Source organism: Pungitius pungitius, chromosome 18 (assembly GCF_949316345.1).
Source record: "Pungitius pungitius chromosome 18, fPunPun2.1, whole genome shotgun sequence".
Classification (NCBI taxonomy): domain Eukaryota; kingdom Metazoa; phylum Chordata; class Actinopteri; order Perciformes; family Gasterosteidae; genus Pungitius; species Pungitius pungitius.
This window is the reverse complement of record NC_084917.1, coordinates 6,528,645-6,551,704: the sequence shown is the minus strand read 5'-3', so window position 1 is coordinate 6,551,704 and position 23,060 is coordinate 6,528,645. Positions and strand designations below refer to the sequence as shown.

Below are 23,060 nucleotides of genomic sequence, written 5' to 3'. Positions count from 1 at the left end.
ATACCGTGCCACAAACAACTCAGAGGGCCTCCAGGGGATAGCGCTCATCGATCTGGAACTGGTGTTAGTAGAAGGAGCCGACATCTCTCCCGTGCTCGGCTCAAGTCTGCTCTTTTTGTTTCCAAAGCAAAATTGTGGTAATCCCATAAGAGGCTCTTCCTTCCCTGTCGACTTGTAATGTAATAGTTACACTGTTAACAGTATGGAGGAGCCCACAATATCGCCTTGATGCCTTCAGATACAAAGCTGTCCGTTTAGAAACATTTTTAGTAAATGTGGCTCTCAAAATAGATGACATGCCATGCATACAGCATTTGAAGATCATATCTAACGCACCTCAGTTGAATTAAAACCTGGGTAGTGACACGCTTGATGAGTCAACTCACTGTCCCAAACAGCGACGGCCCCATACTGTTGCTCCTAGACGTATTGAGCCGCTGTGTTGGCTCACGGTCTCTGAAGGCACGGAGGGGTCGGGCTTGGTGGTCGCCTCACGTTTCTCCCGGGGTCAGTTACTCTGTAGGCGTGGTATCGATCCCCCAGCGGTTACAGAGCTCCCCGTTGAGTGTTCCTATACAGAACCACGGTCACGGCCGCCGCGTCCCATGGCTGGTTCGTAACGTGCGGCAGGCCTTCACAAGTGCGTGATACGCTCTTGTCACAATGCCGCTAAATCAACAGCTTTGCTTGAGCATATTATTCACGCCCTCGGTGTCCTGCTGGTATTGGATTAGGTGTGAGCCGTGCTCACTGGTGTGACCAAGATCTCACAGGACTTTAAAAATGTTTAATGTGACCGTTTTCAACTTCAATTTCCAAAGCAATAAATTAAATTAAATTTAAGGTTTTAGCTTTAACATTTTTTTACTTGTTTAATTAAGAAAAAATGTCTGCTTGGTGGCTGCTACTCTTGTAGAAACCTTAGAAAGAACACGTATTAACAAACAAAACACACAGTTACTCCACAATCAGTTTAGTTAAACAGTTAGATCTTTTAGTTTTGATTATTATATTATTATTTGATTATTATTAACTGCTGACATCTGGGAAGCTCGCACTAAATACTAATTCTGATGTATCAAGGAACACAAGCGATTACACTGATTTTATAAAAAGTAAGGGTTTATTTTGATTATCGGAACTTCTTTATTTCAAGTTAATCATAATAATCCTTTGCTGCACAGGAAAACTTTGTATGTGCAAAAAAGAAGGCAAAAACAACAGGTTGAACCAACATGGTTCTACCAGTGATGGACCTGTTCAAAGGGGAGTTTTAGGATTTGTATGTATTCACAGAACATGATGGAGCTGCTTGGTTTGAAACTACTCAAACAGTCCTCACGTTGTTGCTTATGGGGAAACGATACTGAGAGAGAGCCTTGTGTACCTGTAATTCATGCAGCCGGAGAGAGAGAGAGATGAATGGAGAGGCTGGCAACGGCGCCTTATCAGCTCTGATGGTGAGGCAGCTGGAGGCCATATTTTATATTTCGGGCCCGAGCTTTTGACATGGAAACACTTACGGTCCACCCTGCCCGGTCTCCCCGTGACGAGGATAGATGAGACTTCTGCAACGCTAACCGATCGCTCAAATCCAAAACGATGGCCGCACTGAGCAAAGTCATTGCTCATCATCCAGCTCTCTCTTGGTTATCTGAAGTCAGAGCTGAAGTCGAGAGCAGCCTCGCGTTACGAATGGTCTGTCGATGCTGGACAGTGAACCCCGCTTGTTTGATGACAACAGTGTTAAATCCTGATTAATGCAGTCTGTGATTAAAAAGCGCCTCCACCCAGATGTCATTGGGTTATTGATTGAGTAGTTAGTTATGTGGGTTTTTTTTTTGCATTGAGCTGAATGGCTGGGTTGGTAAAGCACAATTTTTCATCCAAATGAACTGGCTTTTGTGCAGTCATAATTTACCTGTCATGGAAAACCCTCTCATGGCGGTTTGCGTTTTCTCATTATTCTCCAATGCGATAAAAAAAATATATATTTTCCCCCGTACCGTAATCTGTTCTTTGTCAGATAAAAGCACATTGAGATTTTTTGCCCTTTTCTTTCTTTCCATCTTTGCCTCCAAACGCTACCATCAATTTTGTTATTGACACTATATATTTATGCCGGGCCTTTAATAATTCTGATCAAGATCACTTATTAAAAGAATGCAGATATTATAGATAATGGCATGAAGGCAAGAACTGTACCTCAGAAAACAGAGACTCCCGGGTCGGAGTTGAATTGGGGAACTTTGGATGGCAGCCCTTGCTGTGGTCCGACGTCACGGCTGTTCACTAATGATGTCATTTATCGTGGCGATTGAAGCGCAGGAATGTGCTCACCATCCAACCTTCTCAAGTATTTAGCACTGAAACCACATATTGTCAGCATAAAAAATTCTATTGTTATGTTCTGTAATTTTGATCTTAAAAAAAATAAATATATATATATATATATAAAATGTTTTTTTATGCAGATATCAGAAATAAGGAGATTGCACCGGCATCAGTCCCACTTGCTACCGAGTGGCCATCGCTAAGCAACTTTCACACTGCTTTCTAGCTGTGAGATACTCTCCCTGGTTGTCCCCCTATCAACACTACACCATCCCTGTCTGCCTGTCTCAGAGGACGCTCCCTGCTCTCCCCCTTCTCCTCCCACTCTCGCCCCAGGACTCTGGCCAGGGGTGGTGCTGAAAGACCGAACGGTGGGAGATGTAAGGCTCCGCGCTCTCGTTTCAGCGCCCCAGGTCCCAGGACCCGCTGCGGAGGCCGGGCCCGGCGTGCACAGATGCTGATTTCACGTCACGGTGATGCATGTCTCCGTTGATATGCCGGACGTCTTTACATGAACCAGAAAATGTGTTATCTGATGGAGGGCTCTCCTAATTCCAGACTGACCCCAACTGCCATCGCACCAGGAGCCTCGCGGGGGCCGGGCATCCCACATCTGCATCCAACATCTTTCCAACATCTGGAAATGTGCCAGGAAAAGTGTGCTGGACTTTATTTTATTTGCCAGCTAGAGCAATATTAGCGTTTGCCTCCTTATGTGGAAGGCCCAGATGATCTGTTGATGGAGGCCCGGGGTTGGAGCCTCTTTGTTAGAAACGCTTGGAGAAGCCTCACCTCTTCGTCTCTTTCTGTCTTTGTCTTTTGAAGCCTGGACGTAGCCCTCTGATGTCGAGGTCTTCGCTCGTTGTCCAACGGTGTAAAAAAAGAGCTTTTCTAATGAAAGGCGCTAGAGCTGCAACAGTTTTGACTTTTCGAACAGATGTTTGCGACACGAGATGGATTTGAGTCTGTGAAAAGCCTCCGTGTGCTCATCCATCTGTGGGGATCTGTGTTTCAGTACATCTTAATAAAGTAATCCCCTCCCTCGTTTTTCTACCCCTTGGAATGCTCTTGTTCTTGCGCTCTTCTCCTTTGTCATGCGGGGCACCCACACTATGATTTGTTTAGGTTTCAGATTTAAGGTTGACTGAGGCCATGACTCATCATTACTCAGAAATGACTTGTTTTAATTTTCTCTCTGCTGAAGTAACAAAAAGATTTGGGGTTTACTGAAAGATACTTAATGTAGTTTCATGGAATTCAGTGCTGTCCCAACATAATAAAGTAAACATTTCATCTAATTCTGTTCCTACTTCTCGTTGTATTCAATTAGTTGGTGAATAGAAGCATTGTTTCCTTTGATCCTATCAGCATAGGCATGTCAAAGATACCCACTCATAATCAAAATAAACTAGCAATGTACCAGTGTGAAGTTTCATTCATCATCCAGGCTTTCCCTTCATTAGACATTCATTTGTTTCCCTTCTGACGTATCACCAGGCTTCAAACCACTGACCATGATAACCGAAGCCGTGGCCAAAGGTTCCCCCTCCTCGCTTTGAAAGGCCTGACCTGTTCTTTAAATGTTTAAAGAGCCCGTTGCATCACCGGCCCTCGCCCACACATGCATGTTTGGGTGAATCCGGGGGTATGGTTGGGGGGGGAGGGTGTTGTGATACATCATGTGTTTAAGCAGCGGAGGGGAGGCTCAGGTTGTGCAGGGTTAATGACTGGCCCTCTCTGTGGGCTGTGCTGGCTCTCTGAGAGGATAAGACTGGCGGTGTTGGGGCATCTGGAGCGCAGGGGTCACATCACTCACATCAAAGGAGGCTGGGAGTCTAGGTCACAGTGTTTGGCCATTGGGTGGTGGGGAGAGTTGAGGGGTAGTTTGGAAGGATTGGGAACAGGATCACAGGGGAGTTAAAGAGATGAAGAGGCCGAGCGATGGGAAGACCCAGTGAAAGATGAATAGGAGCAAAAACCGAGAGTCCTCGAGGGTCAATAGTCCGTGCGGGGTTCGTCAACGTGTGGATCTTCCATTGACGGGGAGACGAGTGGAATCGACAGAAACAAAACTGTGAAACATTGTGGTGTGGTGGTTAGCAGTATCGCCTAGCAACAAGGTCCTGAGTCTTTAACCAGCCAGCGGTCTTTCCGAGTGGGGTTTGCCTGTTCTGTCTGTCCTCAAAGCCGCTTATCGCTAGAGTCAATCACATTGGGCGAGGGACAAACCACCGTTCACACCCACACACACACAACCTAGTCACCGGTCAAGCTAATCCCCAATACACATCTTTGGACTGTGGGCAGACGCCGGAGAACGCACGCGGACACGTGCAGACTCCACACGGAAAGGCCGCTGGGTGGAGTCGAACCCGGGACCTCCTTGCCGCCTTTCTTGCGCAGCCTAAAGATGGGTGACTCTACATTTCCCCGTAGTTTTTGTTTCTCCATATGTCCGTCCATGTCGTACCCGGTCACTCGCCCCATGGTACCTTGGAGTGACCCCTGCGACCCTCTGAGGATAAGCGGTACAGAAGACGACTGACTGACACTGTGAAACATTTCAAACACTTTTAATTTATGTTGCACTGAATAGTTTTTGTCAAGGCTTTGACAACTTTATGACACAATTGTCACTGCTAAATCTCAATGGAATCACTTGATTTGCTCGCTAGTGAGAATTAAATCACTGCAAATGTTTGTTTCAATAAACTACTGTTATGAAAGAGGGATTTAAACCCCCTCGAGACCCGAGTTATACTTTACTTATATATACTTTTTAATTAACTTTCTTTGCCGTTAGCTCGGTTGTAGCTTTCAAGCTACCGCTCCTCTGACACTCTCCAATGAATGAAATGGTGTGAACTCTATGAATTGTGAACAAATAGCTGGGGTTGAGTAAGCGGGACAGTACTGAGTAAATAGAAACTTTTTGAGGGACACATGAGAAATAGAGGGATACGGCTTGGTGCAGGGACGGGACACAGTTGTTAGCCCGCTCTAATAGCCCCTGCCGTTTTATGCGTTCGGCAAAATAAATGTTATTTCCTGTCCTGCTTGGTTGTTGCCACAAGTCCAGCTGGCAAAACCTGCTGTGGGCACAAAACCTTTGGGCACAAAACCGCTGTTCTTTGTGGGTTGATTATTTTAGTGGCCCTCGTGGCCCTCGGAAGGCCAGGTATGGACAGTTCTTCATTCAGAGTCTTTATACTTATCTCACTCTCCTGAACTACCGTTGTCCGCCACTATCAATTCAGCCGTGATATACAGAATGTCACTTCCTTAAAAACGTATTAAAAGAGCACGAAACCCACAGTCATGATGTGACAAATAGTCAGCTACAGACCTACTATTAACCATATAAACACACTCGCGTTGGCCTAGTTTTGGATGCAACGGAGTTAAAAACCTTTGCTACCAACCAACTTTGTCCAGACAGCAGACATGTAATCCCCTGGATTATCTGAGGGGTTAAGGGATGTTGGATACAATAAAGCGTAATTACTTGGCACCAACTACTGCATTTTTTTAATGCTCACTCGCATACTGCCCGTGTCCCAAGCAAATCCTATATGATCTATAGCCACAAATTAACGGTACAGTTCATACGACCCTGCACAGCGACTGAGGGGTTTTAGACATTCTGAGGTCCACCTCTGCTTGGAAAACCCGCAGATTCCAGATGAGAGTAACAATGATAAAGATATGATTTACAAATGCAACGAGGCAAATAGCAGTCAAACTTAGCAGTACATGCCTCCAAAGTGGTTACAGCTATATCTGGAACAATTGAAAACCAAATATAGGACCGACAGACAGAAGAATGGCACTTTTAAATTTATTGCAGGTATTCTGTTATGTACATGTGTATTTACAAAATGATCCATGTGTTTCAATCTTATTTTGACAGTTGTATAGTAATCTCTTGATTTCTATATAAGTATGATTAGAAAAATCCTACAAACAATCATAAAAAAAACAGGCTATAAAATGGAAATGGGACCATCTATCTTCGACACATGCAGGAGCAAGCTTATTTAAATAGTTGAAAAATAAATACTATTGACAAATAGTATTCTATCAACTATACACTTTTAAAAGTTGCCTTTGTCCACATGTAAAACATACCTCAAACACACACTCATATGTATGGTAAAACGGCTTCATAATGTCTATCAAGTAAATTGTGTTTGCTTTTTCAAATTTACAACCTGACTGGTGAATGTTGTTGTTTTAGTTTTATCTGTCAGAGAAGTGCCATTTTGAGGATTAATACAAATTATTTTGGAGCATACAAATCCACTGCGTAAAGCATGAGAATGCATGAAACACACAAATAAAGCTTATACAAAAAGATAAGAAATCTCTTTCAAACTTTGCAGGGTTGTTTTGTCAAGAAAAGAGAGCAGAAATATTCAAGGTGTTTTTAATACAAAATCGTTTTCAAACTCTCTGAAATTACAATGAATACTACTTTCTGTAGTTTGGAACAGCTATTTCCCCAAAAGATGGTGCATTGCATTATAAAATCCAAATAAATAATATTTAGAAATGTTGACAATGTGTCGCAATGGGACGCAGCGCTTTTCAAACACAAACTCTCTTTTTTAAACATGTTTTCAGACCAGATTTAACAGCAAATGTTAAAACATGGCAACGGTGGTACTGAGATTTTATATGATTCCCTAATCTTATGTTTGGTTTAGAGTATTTGAGCCTTTTGGGGGAATTTGGAATAGTTGTTTTTTTACTGTTACTGTATTGTAAGTATAATGTCTGTTGTTCCTCCATTATCGCTGTACTGCGCAATTAACCAAAAGCTTCAACTTCAACAATGACACTTTAATTTAATATATTGTTCCAACTACTAGTCTTTATGTAGATGTGATCTGACAATTGAAACTTCCTGAAGCTGCATTGATGTTTTTTTTGGTCCATTAAAGGCAGAAGAACACAAAAACAAGGGCACAAACGGACACCTCTGACATGTTATCCCGTCTACACAGACAGAGAAAACCTTTACTTTCATTTGTTTTTTCTGGACACATAATGACTTGAAGTCTAATGTTCTGCAAAACTAAAAGATCGAGACAATATGTTTAGTGTTTTGTTATAATAATCCTTTTGTTGCATGTCTTCAATCTGAATACATCAATCTCAAATCAAACAATAATTGATAAATGGTATTTGAATGAATATCTGAACACAACAGTGTGAAAAGAACATTTGAACAGTTCTTCTGGGTTTGAGTGATGTTTTCACGGATTGATCAAATTGATCAATGCATTTCACCCTGCAAACAAGTAGCTGATTAAATCGTGGATGTGACACCAAAAACAGGGTAAAATCGGGTCACGGTTAAAATCCCAGTTAGTGCTGTATTCTTTAGTGTCCCCGTGATGTCAGTGGCTACATCGTTGTGCTTCTCTTTGCTCATCTCTGCTTTGTTGTAACACTGTTGCCAGTTTGAACCCCGAGGAAGGGGCTCAAAATGTGCATTGAGAATCTATTCAATTCAAGTGCTGTCCTACTTGTGATTGTTAGCGGCACGTTTTTCATAATGGCACTAATTCAATTGTTGACATGACTGTAAATGTACCCAGCTACAGGACTGCTTTAAGAGCAGGCAAATTCTCACAAGAGCCACGACAAAAGCTCTTATCTTCTTATTCACTCTGAACTTATTGCAATTTGACTATAAAGTAAGTTAACTACAAAAAATAAAATAAAGAAAATTAGAACTCCGGAAAATGTGACAAAAGACAATCATCTTTTTTTTCTTTCTTTACAAAAACTGTGGACAGGAATACAAAATAAGAGTTTTTTACTTTGACAACCAAAAAACACCACCGCGAAGGACACTCGGGGGGGCCGCCGGCCAAGCAACTGAACCCTTTTTTTTGTGTGTTTGTTGCTGCAGTGTCTGAATTTCCACTTCGTCTGCTCCTGAACAGTCTTTGCACGCGTCCTGGTCCGGCTCCTCTTGGTTCACGTTTATGTTCTGTGCTTATAAGTGCAGACGCTGTCACAAGTTAAGTGATAAGATGCTTCGTTTTCCTAACTCAACACAATCTTACCGATATCCGCCGCTGTCAAAGAACCAACACTGATCTCATTAAGATGAACAGCAACACATCCTCTAATATAAATATATATTCATCTAAACCCTGCCTTGTTTTTTGGTCCTTTTTGCTTTTCATTTCCGTTTTCTTTTTCATCTTGTTGAGTGTGATTTAAAAAAACAAAACCAAACCAAAAAAAGCCCTAGCTGTTGTCGTTCCACTCTGGCATGATGCTGACGCTGTGCACTGTGTGGTACTGGTGTGGCGACAGTGTGCGTGGTATGCCGTGTGTGTAGAGGTACTCATTTCCCTGCAGGCCAGCTCCTGGCGACTGGATCCCGGCCCCGGGACTGCACTGGCGGCCCAGAGTCTGGTGGGTCATGGAGCTCTGGTACATGGCGGCGTGGTGGCCATCGGCGAGCTGCGGCGAGGCGTGGCCCCCGACCCCTCCGAGCCGGGACACCAGGGACCCCGAGGTGAAGTGGGCGGAGAAGTGCTGGTAGGGCAGCCGCTCCATTGGCTGCATGGTGGTGACGGAGCAACTCCCGTAGGGCGAAACGCTGGCCCAAGTGTTGCAGCTGATGTCCTCCAGACTGGGAACCGGCTCGGCCCCCTGCGAGGCGCTGGCGTACATGCAGGCCTGCCGCTGGCCGGATTCGCTGCGGTAGGGCCCGGCGGCCAGGCCCAGGCTCTGGGCGTAGCCGACGGGACGGTAGTAATGGTCCTCTTCGCTGGACGAGCTCTCCAGGTAGGCTTTCTTGTAGCTCTGCTCACCGGAGGGACAGTCGTCCTCCACTACAGGTAGAGTGACACAGGGACAGAGCAGTGTTACTCAAGTGCAAGCCATATAGCTTGAGTTATATTGTGACGTTTGATTCATGCGCTGGGAGTATCTGCCCAATTCATTAAAAGGGCTCAGCTTCCAAAAGGCAACTCCCATGACTGTCTCCTACCTTTCCTCTTGATGCAGTGGTACTCCTGGCCGTGCTCATGTGGCAGGGGGAAGGAGCCCGACTGGGGCAGCATGTCCTGTGACGTGCTTGTGACCCCGTTCTCGCACTGGGGGTACTGGGAGCTCAGGGCGCTCGGGGTGGCGATGCCCTGGACCTCCCCGCTGAACGGGCTGTGGCTGGAGCCCACTCTCTGGCGCACCGTACTGCGAGGCACCACCGGATACTCCTTGGTACTATGTGCAGACAGAGAGACACACACACACACACACGGACAGCCAGACAAATACATTTGTCAGTAATTATCCGTCGACCTCGCCCCATGCAATGTGTTTCCAAGACAATGAGCTGCATACAATTAATGAATCAAACCCACTTAGGACACACAGAGAGAGCGAGAGAGGGGAAACACTTCTTTTCTACTCCTGTTAAGCCACAGGATCCGTCAATAGATCATTTCTGCCCCCTTTGGGTTCTTTGATTTCAGGGATCTCCTCCGCTGAAACAGTGACCTGGTTTTGCAATAAGCTCTCCCTTCAACGTTGTAACCAAGAGCAGACGTGCGCAGCTTACTGTACTCAGCGAGACCGGACTCTGGCTTTGTAAGATTGATAGCGTGGTTTGGACTCTCCCCATGCTCCGCGTGCGTCTGCGACGTTTGATGGGTGAAAGGCATTTCACTCAAAACGTTGTATTAAATTGTGGCATGAGCCCACTTAAAGTAATTAATGTGTGTCTGATACAATCTAGAGTGTTATTTTTGTAAAGCATTTGAAACGATCTCCAGGGATTTTCCTCCATAAACCATGTCATCACATGTGTTTGATTACAAAGACCTTGATTCTGCGGCTAGGAAGAAAGGTTACGGGAAGGAGGTTTTTATTTTAGCACCTTGTGGATAAGGCGAACAGCTTTTTCAGTTCCCGCCCCCTGGGAATTGGGACATTTGAATCCGTTTGCCCAGGAGAAGGGGTGAGGGGGGTGTTTAAAAACCAGATATTCTCCTTTGAAAATGTGTTTTCCACGCAGCACGGACGCATGCTCCGTCCCTCATCTGGACCGAATCACAGTGAGAGAGCAATGTGGTTGTGTGTTGCCTCGGCTGCAGGAGCAAGCGATGCAACCAGTTCGACACACACACACACACACACACGCAAACTCTCACACACAAAGCAGTTGGAACTTCCTGCAGGAGTTGTCGGGAGGGGAGACGTTGCAGTCGCGTTTCAGAGGTTCTGCCAGATCAGCCATAAAAGTCTTAACCATGAAAACTGCCAAAGATCAAGAACTACACTTACGTCACTGAAAATAGCTCTCACTGAAAATAACACTCATAACTGGCTTGCATTCAGGTGATTGAAGGATTACCGTAAAGTTGGGCTTGTTAAGTGACAGTGTGACCGGCATGTCAGTAATCGTTGAAACATTTATCTACTCAAGAGAGAGACACCTCCTCTTTTTCTTTGGCAGTGTTTCCACATGACACGTTTTCAGGAACAATGGTGTAGAACATACTAACATGACCTTTTTGAATAGTTACCTTTGCATTCGGGACATCCGGTGTAGCTCCATGTCATCACTTCCACGAAAGCCTTTTGCAAACGGATTGTTCTCAATCTTCAACTGGGTTATCTAAAAAAAATGAACACATTGTAATATATTAGTGTGCAATAAAAAACATTTGTTGTGTCCTTTTCTCTTAGATCTGTAAACTATTGCTTTGCAAGTTGAATGGGCCAAATTAAAACCAACACATGAGTCAATGTTATGCCCCCAAAATCAAGAGAAATAAAACATCAAGAAAATGCCCCCTTTTCAGAATCTGCTACGCTGTCACAAGGGACAAGTCTTCTTCAGCTAATACTATGATGACAGTATTATAATGTGATGTTGTAGTTTTGAAGTGTTCTTGGATGCATCTGACTGCTCACCAGTTACCCAGGAGAATGAAATAATAGATCACATTTCCAGAAACCTGAGATGCTTTTAGGGATACTAAACTAAACATTTCAATATATCATTTTATAACAAGACATATTTTCATAGCTTAACTTATACTATTACACAATAACTGTCTCTGGCTTAACAGATAGTCAGCGCTTGCTTGAAAGATGCAAATACTGTAATTTATCATACGACTTTATGTTTTTGTAAAAACAATGTCCTCGTAAATATCAAAAATGTACAGAGTAACATCCCAATATAGCGAGGTAATCCCAGAGAAGTTAAAGCCAATCCAGGGATATCCCTCTCACCAGCAGCGGTTTCTGGCAGGTAATTAGTTGGCAGCGTGTGTGTGTGTGTGTGTGTGTGTGTGCTTCCAAGACTGGAGGTTTGTCTGCACGCTGGCTGACACTCTCCCCAAACCTTGTTAAATTTCTTGTGTGACACTCTGCTCGCTTCTTGTTAATGCGTGCGGGCTGCAGCGTTCACGTTTTTTTCATCTTCTATTGGAAGTTAGGAATAAACGAAGGTCAGAGTCCAAGAGTGCACTCTTTTTTTCCCTTTGCGGGGTTCCAAGAAGAAATGCAGCTAAACGAAAATGAGTTCTGTTTACAGAAAAAAAAAAATAATGTACATTTGCAAAACCCATGTGAGTTGTTTTACTGACTGGACTCGGAGGATGGAAAGAATCAGACAAAGAATAGGATCCCTGTTAAAAATGATTTGGGAGTGCTCAAGACAATCAGGCAGAATTCATGCAGCGACAAAGAAAGTTTTACTAGACTGTGTCCAAAGATGCTCATTAAAATAATGGAGGCCTATAAACATATTTCCAGATGTTTTGGGCTATTTTTGCCCATAGAAAACCTTTGAAATGCTTTAAAATGTCATTTAGATATAAGCTGTGGAGATTCATTTTACACTTTTTCTTTCTGAAGAAAAATAAGCATTTCAGAAAACACAAACCGCAGCAGTGGCAGGAACGCTTTGAAACAAGAGACTTTGGACATTTTCATTAGTCCAACAGGTGAATTGGACGCATGCCTGCAGCACGTATTACTTTGGCAGATGTTCGACTGTTTGATTAGACAGTTGTGTTAAAGTGCCTGCAGATCAGAAATGGTTGTTTTTCTGCAGGTCTGGAAAGCCCCAATAATTAGCTCGGGGTTACGATCTTAGGCCCCCAATAACATGTTTTTAAAATAACGAATGGTTTTTCTACAGCGTGCCATTCATTTGCGCTTCCTGTTCCCGGAGGCGCGGAGACGTCTGATTGGCTGCGGGGAGCTTTCGCCCCTCACTCCCATATTCCCCAAACTCAGAACGTAAAGGACAACACGGTCAAATGACGTGAAACAGACGCTGTTTACACGTATCGGTGTTCCCAAGATTTCCCCACAGGCACTGTCTGCAGAGTAAATATTGAGTTGTATTTCTGCATCTGTCCAGCAAGTCTAAGCGATAAAAAACCGGCCTCAAGGAATCCCATCCGACTCTAACTTTAACGTTTTTAAAAGCGTTTCCTAAATCGGTATGTGAAAAGGAAGTCTGCTTTTACGCGCTTAAATAGCCTTAGCAATAACAGCGTAACAAGTTAAATGGAGTCTGTTTTGTGTATTAATTCTATTTTAATTATGTATTATATTATTTTGAAATCATTTTCAAACCAAAAATAATAATAATCTGATATAGTATATTATATAGATATTAACCCAGAAATGATCTAGGAAACAAGTTGATACCCGCTGTATTTTTTTTCTATAAATGGAAAAAAGAGGAATAAACACAAAGTTGAAACTTTAAATAATGGCCGCAAACTATTTGAAAGTATTCATAATAATGCAATTCGAACAATGTTTCATAGTATATGGATATTATTATTATTACTATTACTACTTTCTCTTGTTCCCACTGGTTTATCCTGTTTATCTGCAGCTTGTCTCGCTCTACAAAGCCTGTTGGGGGGGGGGGGGGGGGTCTCTTGAGATCAGACGTCGTCTCGTCGGGTATCTGAAGTTTTTCTCTTGTCTGTCAGTGACTCGATGTGATATCTGAGATTCTTAGCTGACAGATACAAGGCTTCACTCTAACGGTGCTTTCATTTTCTCTCCAGACAAAAGCAAATCCAGTTAGTCAAGATCTGAAAAACTGAATTCAACTCTTGTACGTGTGAAATAAATAAATAATATTATAAATAATAAAAAAAAAATTGGAATTATTATTATTTTATAAAATATATATACTATTATTCTCTGCAGTTTGGCCAATTTTAAACAACATATCGTATTTTGTACTGTTTTTTCCTTTGTTTGTCAAGTTCAAAACATTGTTACAATTAAATTACCAAATACATATATTATTGATTTGAAGTTGCTCGCTTCTCTGTCGGCAACAAAAGCACAAAACGTTCTGCCAAAGTTTCCCTGGGAGCTCTCACCTTGTGGTTCTGGTAGGACGTCACCGCGATGAAGGCCGTCTCCGGGAAGACGTGGGTGCAGAAGGCCGTGTTTTTAGAGCCGAAGCCGTTATTTTCATCTGCTTTTACGATGTGGATCCTCGGCTGATACTTGTGCATCGAATTTAGGATGATCTAGAAACAAAAAGGACGGACAAAAACGGAGCCTGGTGTTAGATCATTGATTACTTTCCATCCCAGCAAGAGGCCCTTTAAAACAATAAATCGTGCCGAGGAGACAGAAAAAGACACTTTCTTCTTCTTCTTCTTAAATACTGAATCTTTTTTATGGCTGCATGCATCTTAATTTTTGACACTTTAGGTTTTTGCTGCTCATGTCTTCCTGCTTTTTCTGATACAAAGTTATTAATACAAAACCGTTTTGCAATACATTTTAAGCTCAATTTCAGCACGTTTTGGTGTCATCATGTACCAAGAAGAAATCCAAAGACACACACGGAACAGAAATGGGGGACTTTTATAACAAAGGTGCAAGAAGGGGAAGGGCCCACTCAGAGCACAAAGGTGAGAACCTTTACTGGTAAATAAATTTAAACCTCAGAGGGGAATACATTAGAGAAGCAATCTCACAGAGCCCCAATAGATTCCATTAAAATGAAGATTTCTCAGTCTCACTTGTTTGACTAAAAGTTGAATCCTTTCAAATAAAATGTGACCATGAGCACTTCTATTTCATTTTTTTGTTTACATTTTTTCTAAAATGTCCTATCTCGGCAAAAACTCAAACTATCTCCAAACTTGAATGTTTATGAATAATATTCACTATTTTACAACTATTATAGTGCAGTAGATGAACGGTGCCAGGACACTGATGGACCGTGATGTCCTCTCTCCTGTTGCCCTGTAACCTTAGTAACCCAGTTTATGCTAGTGATGGCTACCCGTGGATAGCTTGGCGACAGTAAGACGCGGGCCGCACAGCTGAACTTGAGCCTTGAACTTCTCTTTTGAGGCCCTCTCATCCGTGGGTCTTAAGTCTAATTGTTTTGACAGACCGGGAAGTCATGGTCTTTAGCCTCGACGAAATAAAATGTTCTTTTAAAAATATTTTCATCAGATCCACTCTACATTTCACGATTGAAAAAAATGGAGCTTTTATCCCCCGCCAGACCACCACCTCCTCAACGCAGTTTCTGCCTTTCTGTTGTTGTTGTTTTTGTACGTTTCATGACGGTAGAAAAGGGATTGCTTTGACCTCCAGTACCGCTGGGATCATCCTAACATACAAGCCCAGAGTCCTTCCTTAGAGCCAAGTGAACTTATTGACAATCATCCATTATCAACTTCCAGTTGAACTTGATCTAATTTCATGGTGCAATAGGTTTTTTGTAATGGGCACTGCTTACAATGCACCTAACATTATTTAATGGAACTTACTGACCCTTTGCAGACAATATCAGCAGATTTTGTCCCTCCGGTTGGATAAGCAGGTTGTTGAAAAGTGGATGGATGACTTGCAGATGGAAAGTCAGCGTTTGCACATTTTTACAATCCACCATAAATACAACTGTTTGCAGGAAAGGAGTTTCAGGGCAGTATACTCTGCTCTTAGGTGAGAATAGTTTTAGCAGAACTGAACTCTCAGGCTGAGAGAAATAAAATCTGCCTGCTGTATTTGTAGCTATGGTTCCCACAGTTAAGTGTGGGATTGTATTGGTGCATTTTGAAGCAACGGCACTGTGACAAATGTCAAAAAAACCAACATGTAACTATCGAGCAACACTACTGAATTTGTAACTGAGGCCTTAATGTTGAGTGAAAAGAGCTTTTCAAAAACGGTAGGTCCAAGAAAACCTATTCGTGCAGGCACTCATTAAGCGCTTACTTGAGGTCTGCAGAGATTAGTCCAAGATTGGACGAAACCACAACAATCATTGCAAACATGCCATTCTCCGCGCTGCGTGCTTTAGGAGCTAAGATGTCTGCCACTGACACACATTAGAAGTTGCATGATACCTCAATTTACATTTAACCCTGAATGTGGCTTCCCAAAGTCCAATGTGTGTGTTAGTTGGGGGGGGTTGTGGTGGTAGGGAGAGGAGGGGGTTGGGGGGTGTAACGGAGGACCACCCACTGGGGCCCCAGCACACGCCCGTCTCCTTGGCCCAGCCGCTGCCCTGCCTGGGTCCCTGTATCTCTGCCCCCCCCCCCCCCTCCACCTCTGGATGATAGTATTTAATGATAGTGAGGGATCACTCGGGGTCTCGAGCCGCTGCCCTTTGCTTTCAAGTCCCGCCACATCAGAGAGTTTCCTCGAGCCTTTGGGATCAGCAGGCTTTGTACACCATCATCTATTGCTCATCGCACACTGCCATTCAAATATAAACAGTGCGATCCTCACACTCCGCCCTCCTGGCCAAAACATGTGTGGGAAGACAGGGAGACGAGTGCAGGAGCAAATTGAGGGAGATGAATAACAATGAGAGATATTCCCGGAGTTGACATGGAGATCCGAGCAGAAACTGCAGCGTGGTAAGAAACCATCAGATTCAGAAAAAGGTAGCAGTAAAGTGCATTAAGACATTTGCGAGGATACCTCATTGCGAGTGGATTATTAGAATGAACTACTTGCACTTTTCTTCCCACCACTCAAAGCACTATAGTGATGTGATGGTCAAGATAGTAAACACAGTGCACAGAAGCACGTGTTTCCTTTAGCAATGGAATAAAACTTAAACCCTAAGTCCTTATTGCTTTAAATTGTTGTATTACTCTCCACCTACTTCCCTCTGTTGAAGCCTCTGTGTATTCTTGAAATAATTGTTAAATCTTTTGAAGAAGGACATATGGGTAATTTATGGAAGAAAACAAGCAAACTTGCAATAATCAGTCATGTCACCTATGTTTGTAAATTTAAACAAATTTGTAATTTGAATCCTCTTAACTTGAAATAGAAAGTTGTACACAAATGCTTATTTTAACAGAAATGTGTGTTAGTTTGATTAGGGACGATTTTTGGATGATGTTAAAGTTAAAGTTAACTCAACTGAGACAACTCGCACGTAGTTACATCAACCTCGTGAACTTTTATTTCTCAGTTGAATCAAAGGAAATTTCAAGTTGAGTTAAATACAGCTATTAAAGGCAGTAGGTGAACTGTTGTTTACAAGCTGAACTGGCTTGGAATGTTTTACAGTGTATCAATGTTAATTTGTGTCACTCTTTTTTAATGGTACTGTTGACACATCATGATGTCATTGAAACCGGGTTTACCAGGCGATGCCCATGGCAAGAACCACTTGTTGTGATTACGACATTTCAAAACGATAATCATTTCTTACAAAAAATAATATGAATAACAATATAATAATAATAGTATTTTCTGTTAGTTAAGGTAAAGTTTCACTTTTTTTTAAGAAAGCAAAAGCACCTAAAGTATAAAACCACTTGGATTCCCCTTCTGTCCCACAGCGAGCAGCGACCAGACAGAGGGAAGAAAACTGGTCCATTCTACTTCAGTGATGTTTTGGTCCCATGTCTCACTGCTTGTAATTAGGAGGCATCTAGTTATTTCAACCAGCTGGACCAACAAGCCAATGGAATATGTTCCCGGGCAGCCAGCGTTTCATTTATGAATCCCAGGGTGCTGTCCTCCACCACCAGAGAGAGGGGCGAGCCAGGAACCATTGCAGCCAATCAAAAATGCACTTTAACCCAAAATGCACAACACTGCTCACATTCCAACTGAGCACCAATTTCATTTCACCAGCTGGGTTTTGGCAAGGAAACAGCCACTGTGGAGATAGTGGCTTATGTGAGTAAATACATTTGCAGTCTCCTTTTAGATTCATCAACTTGATATTAAATAATCTGCATGTGCACTTCCTTTTCCACAGTTCTAAAACATATTCAGTTTAAGTACTTAAAACTCAAGATACTTCTAACAATAAGTAAATAAAATAATGCAATTTCTTTTTTCCCCACATAAGAATAGCAGTGGATGTACCTTTTGCCAAACCCATAAGTATTTCCCCCCCTCTTAATGACCAGGGCTATTAGTAAGAGAGCTAATTGTATGACTTTTTGGTTTCTCCAAGACATCTAAATTAGCCTCAGTGTGCCCGTCCACTTAGACTGGTATAAAACCTGAAGCCAACAGGCCCATTAGTTGATAAAGTAAGTGATGGTTTTCCAAGACAGAATCTCAAAAGCCTGGGGCCAGAAATGGAGTGCAGAATAATGAGGAGTTCAGGTTAGGAAATGGGTCCAACTGGTAAGGAGTGGTTGGGGGGGGGTCATGTCTTTTCCTTTTCCCTAAAAGAAAATATAATACTGCTCCCCTGGACGGAAGAGGACTGCCATGAGGTCTATAACTTGAGTGCATAGGGTGCTACGAAAAGTACTAAAGAGGACTTTGGTACCAAGTATGTTTTCGTCTCAAGTCAAACAATTTCCTGCAACGGGAGCCGAAGTCAAGAATCAAAATGAAAAAATCCTATTTGGTTTTTTTTAACATCTCAGAGACTCATTCATTATGCGAACTGGTGAATCAGTTTAATGAGGAGGACAATATATCTTTTTAGTTCTTGAAAGGCAATCACACATGTATTTGAATGGTTCTGGCAGATAAACTAATCTGATGACTTGTTCCTTGGTTATAAACATCTAGACTGTTTGTGAATAGTTTTTCTGTTATTTTAACATCTTTTTTCCTTGAAGAGATTTTATTTTTTCTTATTTTTTTCAAATGTGAAACAGTATAGTTTCAAATGAACTCCACATGTCAATTATTCTGGGTTACAGTCCCTGTTCAAACACTTTCTATCTTCATCCATGTGAATCTCAATTATTATTTCAGAAACAGAGGTTTGAAAAAGGGTCACCTAAAATAGAAAAAAATGAAGACAGAAAGTTATATAAAGAAAGAGAGAAAAGGTTGCAGTGACTTTGGAGCAGAGTTGGAATGCGTGTAGCAAATACTGTTCAGCCTGTAAATGACTGTTTTACAAGCAAGTATATGTGTGTGTGTGTGTGTGGGGGGGGGGGGGGGCGTTGTATCTTCCATTGACTTCAAATCATCACCTTTAAACTCTAAAGCGCAATATTTTAATTGCATTTTAATTTTAAATGTTTACAACTTCCAACTTAAAATAATAATCTGTGATGACTTTCATTTTATTATGGAAATAATAATAGTACCCATGGTAATCATAATGATAACAACAAAACTAACATACTTTTTTTTAAAGACAGCAGCACACTGTAGCATCTTGTAAAACTAAACTTTGCTGTTCTTCATAGCGACGTTTCTAAATTGGACAACACCAACAATAACTCAATAACGTTCAGATGTGGACATTTGGAAATAAAAGGTGACAAAGCTGAGCAGAAAGGGAGACATGGATTTAGTGGCTCTCCTTAGTGCGGGGGGGAAAGCATGTGCACTTAGATCACAGACCTGTGCTTAATAGTATACGTATGATAGGCACCTACGTGTCCGAACGGGTCCAGGTGGTTGTTGGTCAGTTTCAGCTTCTGGAAGGAGACGAGCTGCCTCATCCAGTGCGCCCCGGTGGCGGGGGAGTCCGGGTGGACGTAGAGCCTGCCGGGCATGGCGGGCTCTGCCTTCCCGGTAACGGACCTGAATCAAAGCGACGCAGTCACACGGTTACACCTCAGGCCTGGCAGCCACGTGCCAGCGAGCAACGATGCAGCGCGCTAAAGTATCCTTGAGCGTAAAATAATCTCCTCGTCAGGCCATTAGGTCAAAATGTTGAAATTATTCCAAAGGATATACAAACTTAATTTAAAAAAAAAATCGAAACTAAAAATGAGAAACAAAAACAAACAATTAGTAGGGCAGTGGAATATTTGCTTCCCATGCAGAAAATTTACACAAATGCGTAATAAAAAATATGGTGTATTTAAGTTTTAAAAAGTTAATAATAATATAATGTGATATTTTAAAAAGTTAGTTCTGGATGGTCAGAGGTCATACATTGTTTTAAAACATCGTTAGATCAATAAAGATCCTTAGTTCCACGACACGGTTTGGACAGGTCGTTATGCATAATGCACACGCATTATTCGCATGTGATTATAAGGATCCCCTCGTTGAAAGGCGCTGACCCAAACAAACCGTCTCTGTACCAACAACAAATAACCTTTTTTACGCAACAACAACAACGAAACGTAATTAACCACAATGCAACAGTTCTCCATCCTGACAACAATTCATAACTAGGGGATTTAACATTATATTTGACGTACCATTTGTTGTCGGCGAATTTGTATCGATGGTCGTCCGCAGGAACAACATCCATGAGCAGAATGTATTTGGTTTTGGGGTTTAATCCTGTGACCTTCACTTTGAAGCTGGGGAACATTCGCCTGTGAAGGACGCAACACGTTTTAATGGCGTTATTTGGAAAAAAAAAGAGAGACCGTGCAGTGTCTCCAAGATACATAGTGAGAACATTTTTTAGACATTTTTAATACATGCGTGCATTAAACACACAAGACGGTGAATGAAAACTAAAGTGTTTTAGGCTACACGTTATGACTTTCTGTTTTTTTAAATTTATCATTAAAATGTGCACACAAAATCATAATACATTGCGTCAGCCGACGTGGGATGGTTTGAAATGTCAATTAAAGGCATACATGCTTTGACGAGGTAACGACTTTTCAGGGGCAGGGAGTTGGGTCTGAGAGGATAAAAAAAAATAAAAAAATAACGTTTTCATTAAGGGCCAGACTTCTTCCATTTTTTTGCAGGACCCGTTAAGTAAATCATCCGGATATTTGGTAGCTGTCATAATGTAAAAAAAAAACACATAATGTGAGTAAGCCTGGACAGCCTCAAGAGTCAAAAGGGAAAGGCTGGGGACGAGGAGGGAGCTGCTGCGTAATATCATTTCAGGCCAAAAACACGAGAGAAATGACTGACGGGAATATAATGGAGACTTTATGCAGCTGTGTGAAAACAACCCCGCTCTGCCCGACCCGCAGAGCACAATGAAATGTACCAGTGTTTCACTATGAATATTTATCATTTCTAATAGCTACACCCATGTGAGCCAGCGGGCACTTTGACAGAAGCAGTCAGTCACCGGCGGGCATCATACATTTATGCACGTTCACACTCGCGGATGAGCGCTATTTTGACTGCACGCAGTCACACACACACACACACACACAAGTTTCTACACTCATTCGCACATTCAAAATACTGTGTGAATGACACGACGTGCTCCAGATGAGTTTATTTGATTGGATTTCTGAGACATCAGACTTAGCGGGAGTTTATTTTAAGGACAGTATTTTTTTGTGTCGTGATCGCTCCCGATTGGTCGATAGTATTTTAATTCCCCATCAGGGCCACCCAGACTAAAATGTATGGTGGTGTCACAGATCGCTAAAGCGTCCACCAGATGCTCTGTGTTTGCTCTGTGGTTCCTCACAGTGTATATTTCCAATCTCCCCACGCAACAAAAAAAAAAAATATCCAGCCGGGCCTATATAGGAGGTTCCTCCTATATGAAACTCATACAAAATAAATAGGTGGGAATTATCAGTGGTGCAGTCAGTAACTCCCCTTCCCATGTCATGTTTAGTGTCATAGTAAAAAAAAATAATAATAAAGATGATAAATCATTTGATATTGTCTCTTACCTTCCAGCTTTGGTGATGATCATCTCCGTGCCCACCTCGTCAAACTTTGTCCAGAGTTCCCTCTCGTGCAGGTAGACTTTTATTCCCTCCATTCCCTTCAAAATCAACCATTTCAGTGCTTAAATGACTACTGGTGTTTTACGTGCATTTCAGGCCTTCCGACTTGGTCAAAAAGCATGTTTTCTGCAAACGAGTAAACCGTAAAATATACATCTAGAAACGCGCACGTTGTTGTGCACGTAGGTCTAACAAATAAAATAATGTTGTTGATAGAATGTAACCCTTCTGTAACTTGGTAGTTTTAAGAAAAGACATTGCGTAAACCTGTTGGGCCTTTAGTATACACATTTAAACTACCCGCTATAATAAGGCAGAGGTTAGTGTCTGGCAATTCATGTATTCTCTTACATAATTTATTAGTTTGATCTCATTTTAATCATTACAATCCGGTCAAACAAACCCATTTTTTTACTTATGTTTTCCTCCTGTAACAAATCAGTTTATCTGAGACAAGGGTATGAAAACATACCAAAGAAGTTACATTAGTCTCTGAGCATCCATAGAATAAGCCAAATGAATAGACAGCTTCTTTAATATTTCGGGAATATTTCAACAACCAAAACTACACAAACATCACTAGTTCCACGGTTATGTATGTATGCATTACTATTATTTTTTTTACTGTATACGTGAGTGCAGCAGCCTGGAGCAGTGAGGCCTGCAGACTGGTACTGACCTGCTGAATGTAAGTGGTCTGAGATGAGGGGGATTTGCTTGAGGTCCCGTTCTGCTTCTCAGATTTGTTGTCGGACTGTAATTCCCTTGAATCTGAACCACCGGGAGAGTTTTCAAGGGCAAACGTCTCCTCTTGGTCCGCCATGACCGGAGCCCCGAAGACTGCTGTCCCAGCTGTAAAAAAATAAAAACCCAAACAGAGCTTTCAGTGCGTTGGACAATGGTCGAGTGATTTAAACACGTTTGTATTCATTAACTTAATTTAGTTTCTGTATGAAACCACAAAGTTATTATCGAAAGTGCGGTGTGCAGCTAAAAACTACAGCATTACAAACCAAGAGAGGAGAAGGTAAGGGGGGGAAAACACAGCACTTATTTAAGTTAAGTTTAGACTGAACTGAAGTTTACTCTAGTATAAGCCGATACATTTAACCGAATAAATCGAATGTTTAAATAGGCTAGAGCTTTGGAAGTTATCTAACAAATCATTTGATTTGAATAAAAGGGACTCCCATCTTCCCCCATCTATGTTATTTCTGACATCGACGGTGTGACGGCTAACTTAATTGTGGGCAAAATAGGCTGCACATTGAACTAGCCGCCCCCCCCCCCCCCCCTGCCGCACTCCTCCTCCTCCTCCTCTCTGGATTTGGGGAGAAACATAATTTCCTATTTATCTTTCTTTCGCGTCGTTGTAGCGGAACACACCCGAGCCTCCTGAACGCGACCCTCTGCGCTCGGACGTGTCACGTCTGCGGAGCGAAAAAAAAAGCAGCGAGCACACGTAGCCGGATCGGAGCGGGGGTCAGCTTACCACCCCCCCCCCCCCCCCCCCCCCCCAAAAAAAAAACAAACGTCTCGGGCTTTACAGTAGGACGCGGTCAAGCGGGCCACGGCAGCTTCGTCGTCTCTGCAAGTGTCCAAATCAGCTAATCCAGACGGTCT

The 23,060-nt window shown here is 42.4% G+C and overlaps 1 protein-coding gene across 1 annotated transcript; it reads right to left on the bottom strand.

Annotated features, from left to right (window-relative positions):
* Positions 1 to 6,593: 6,593 nt before the first annotated feature.
* Positions 6,594 to 22,284, bottom strand: tbx5a (T-box transcription factor 5a). The gene is made up of 8 exons (XM_037485051.2): positions 22,117 to 22,284; positions 21,381 to 21,475; positions 19,977 to 20,096; positions 19,200 to 19,347; positions 13,728 to 13,880; positions 10,887 to 10,978; positions 9,350 to 9,582; positions 6,594 to 9,191 (listed from the first exon to the last, which is right to left on the bottom strand). The coding sequence occupies exons 1-8, from the start codon at positions 22,258 to 22,260 to the stop codon at positions 8,599 to 8,601; spliced, it is 1,578 nt and encodes a 525-aa protein (XP_037340948.1). The 5' UTR covers positions 22,261 to 22,284; the 3' UTR covers positions 6,594 to 8,598.
* Between the last annotated feature and the right edge of the window lie 776 nt (positions 22,285 to 23,060).

Coding starts and splice junctions, on each gene's coding strand:
- tbx5a (XM_037485051.2), bottom strand. CDS start 22,260: ATGGCGGACCAAGAGGAGACGTTTGCCCTTGAAAACTCTCCCGGTGGT. Junction 21,476..22,116: donor AGACCACTTACATTCAGCAG/GTCAGTACCAGT, acceptor TTGATTTTGAAG/GGAATGGAGGGAATAAAAGT. Junction 20,097..21,380: donor ATCATCACCAAAGCTGGAAG/GTAAGAGACAAT, acceptor CGTCCTTCACAG/GCGAATGTTCCCCAGCTTCA.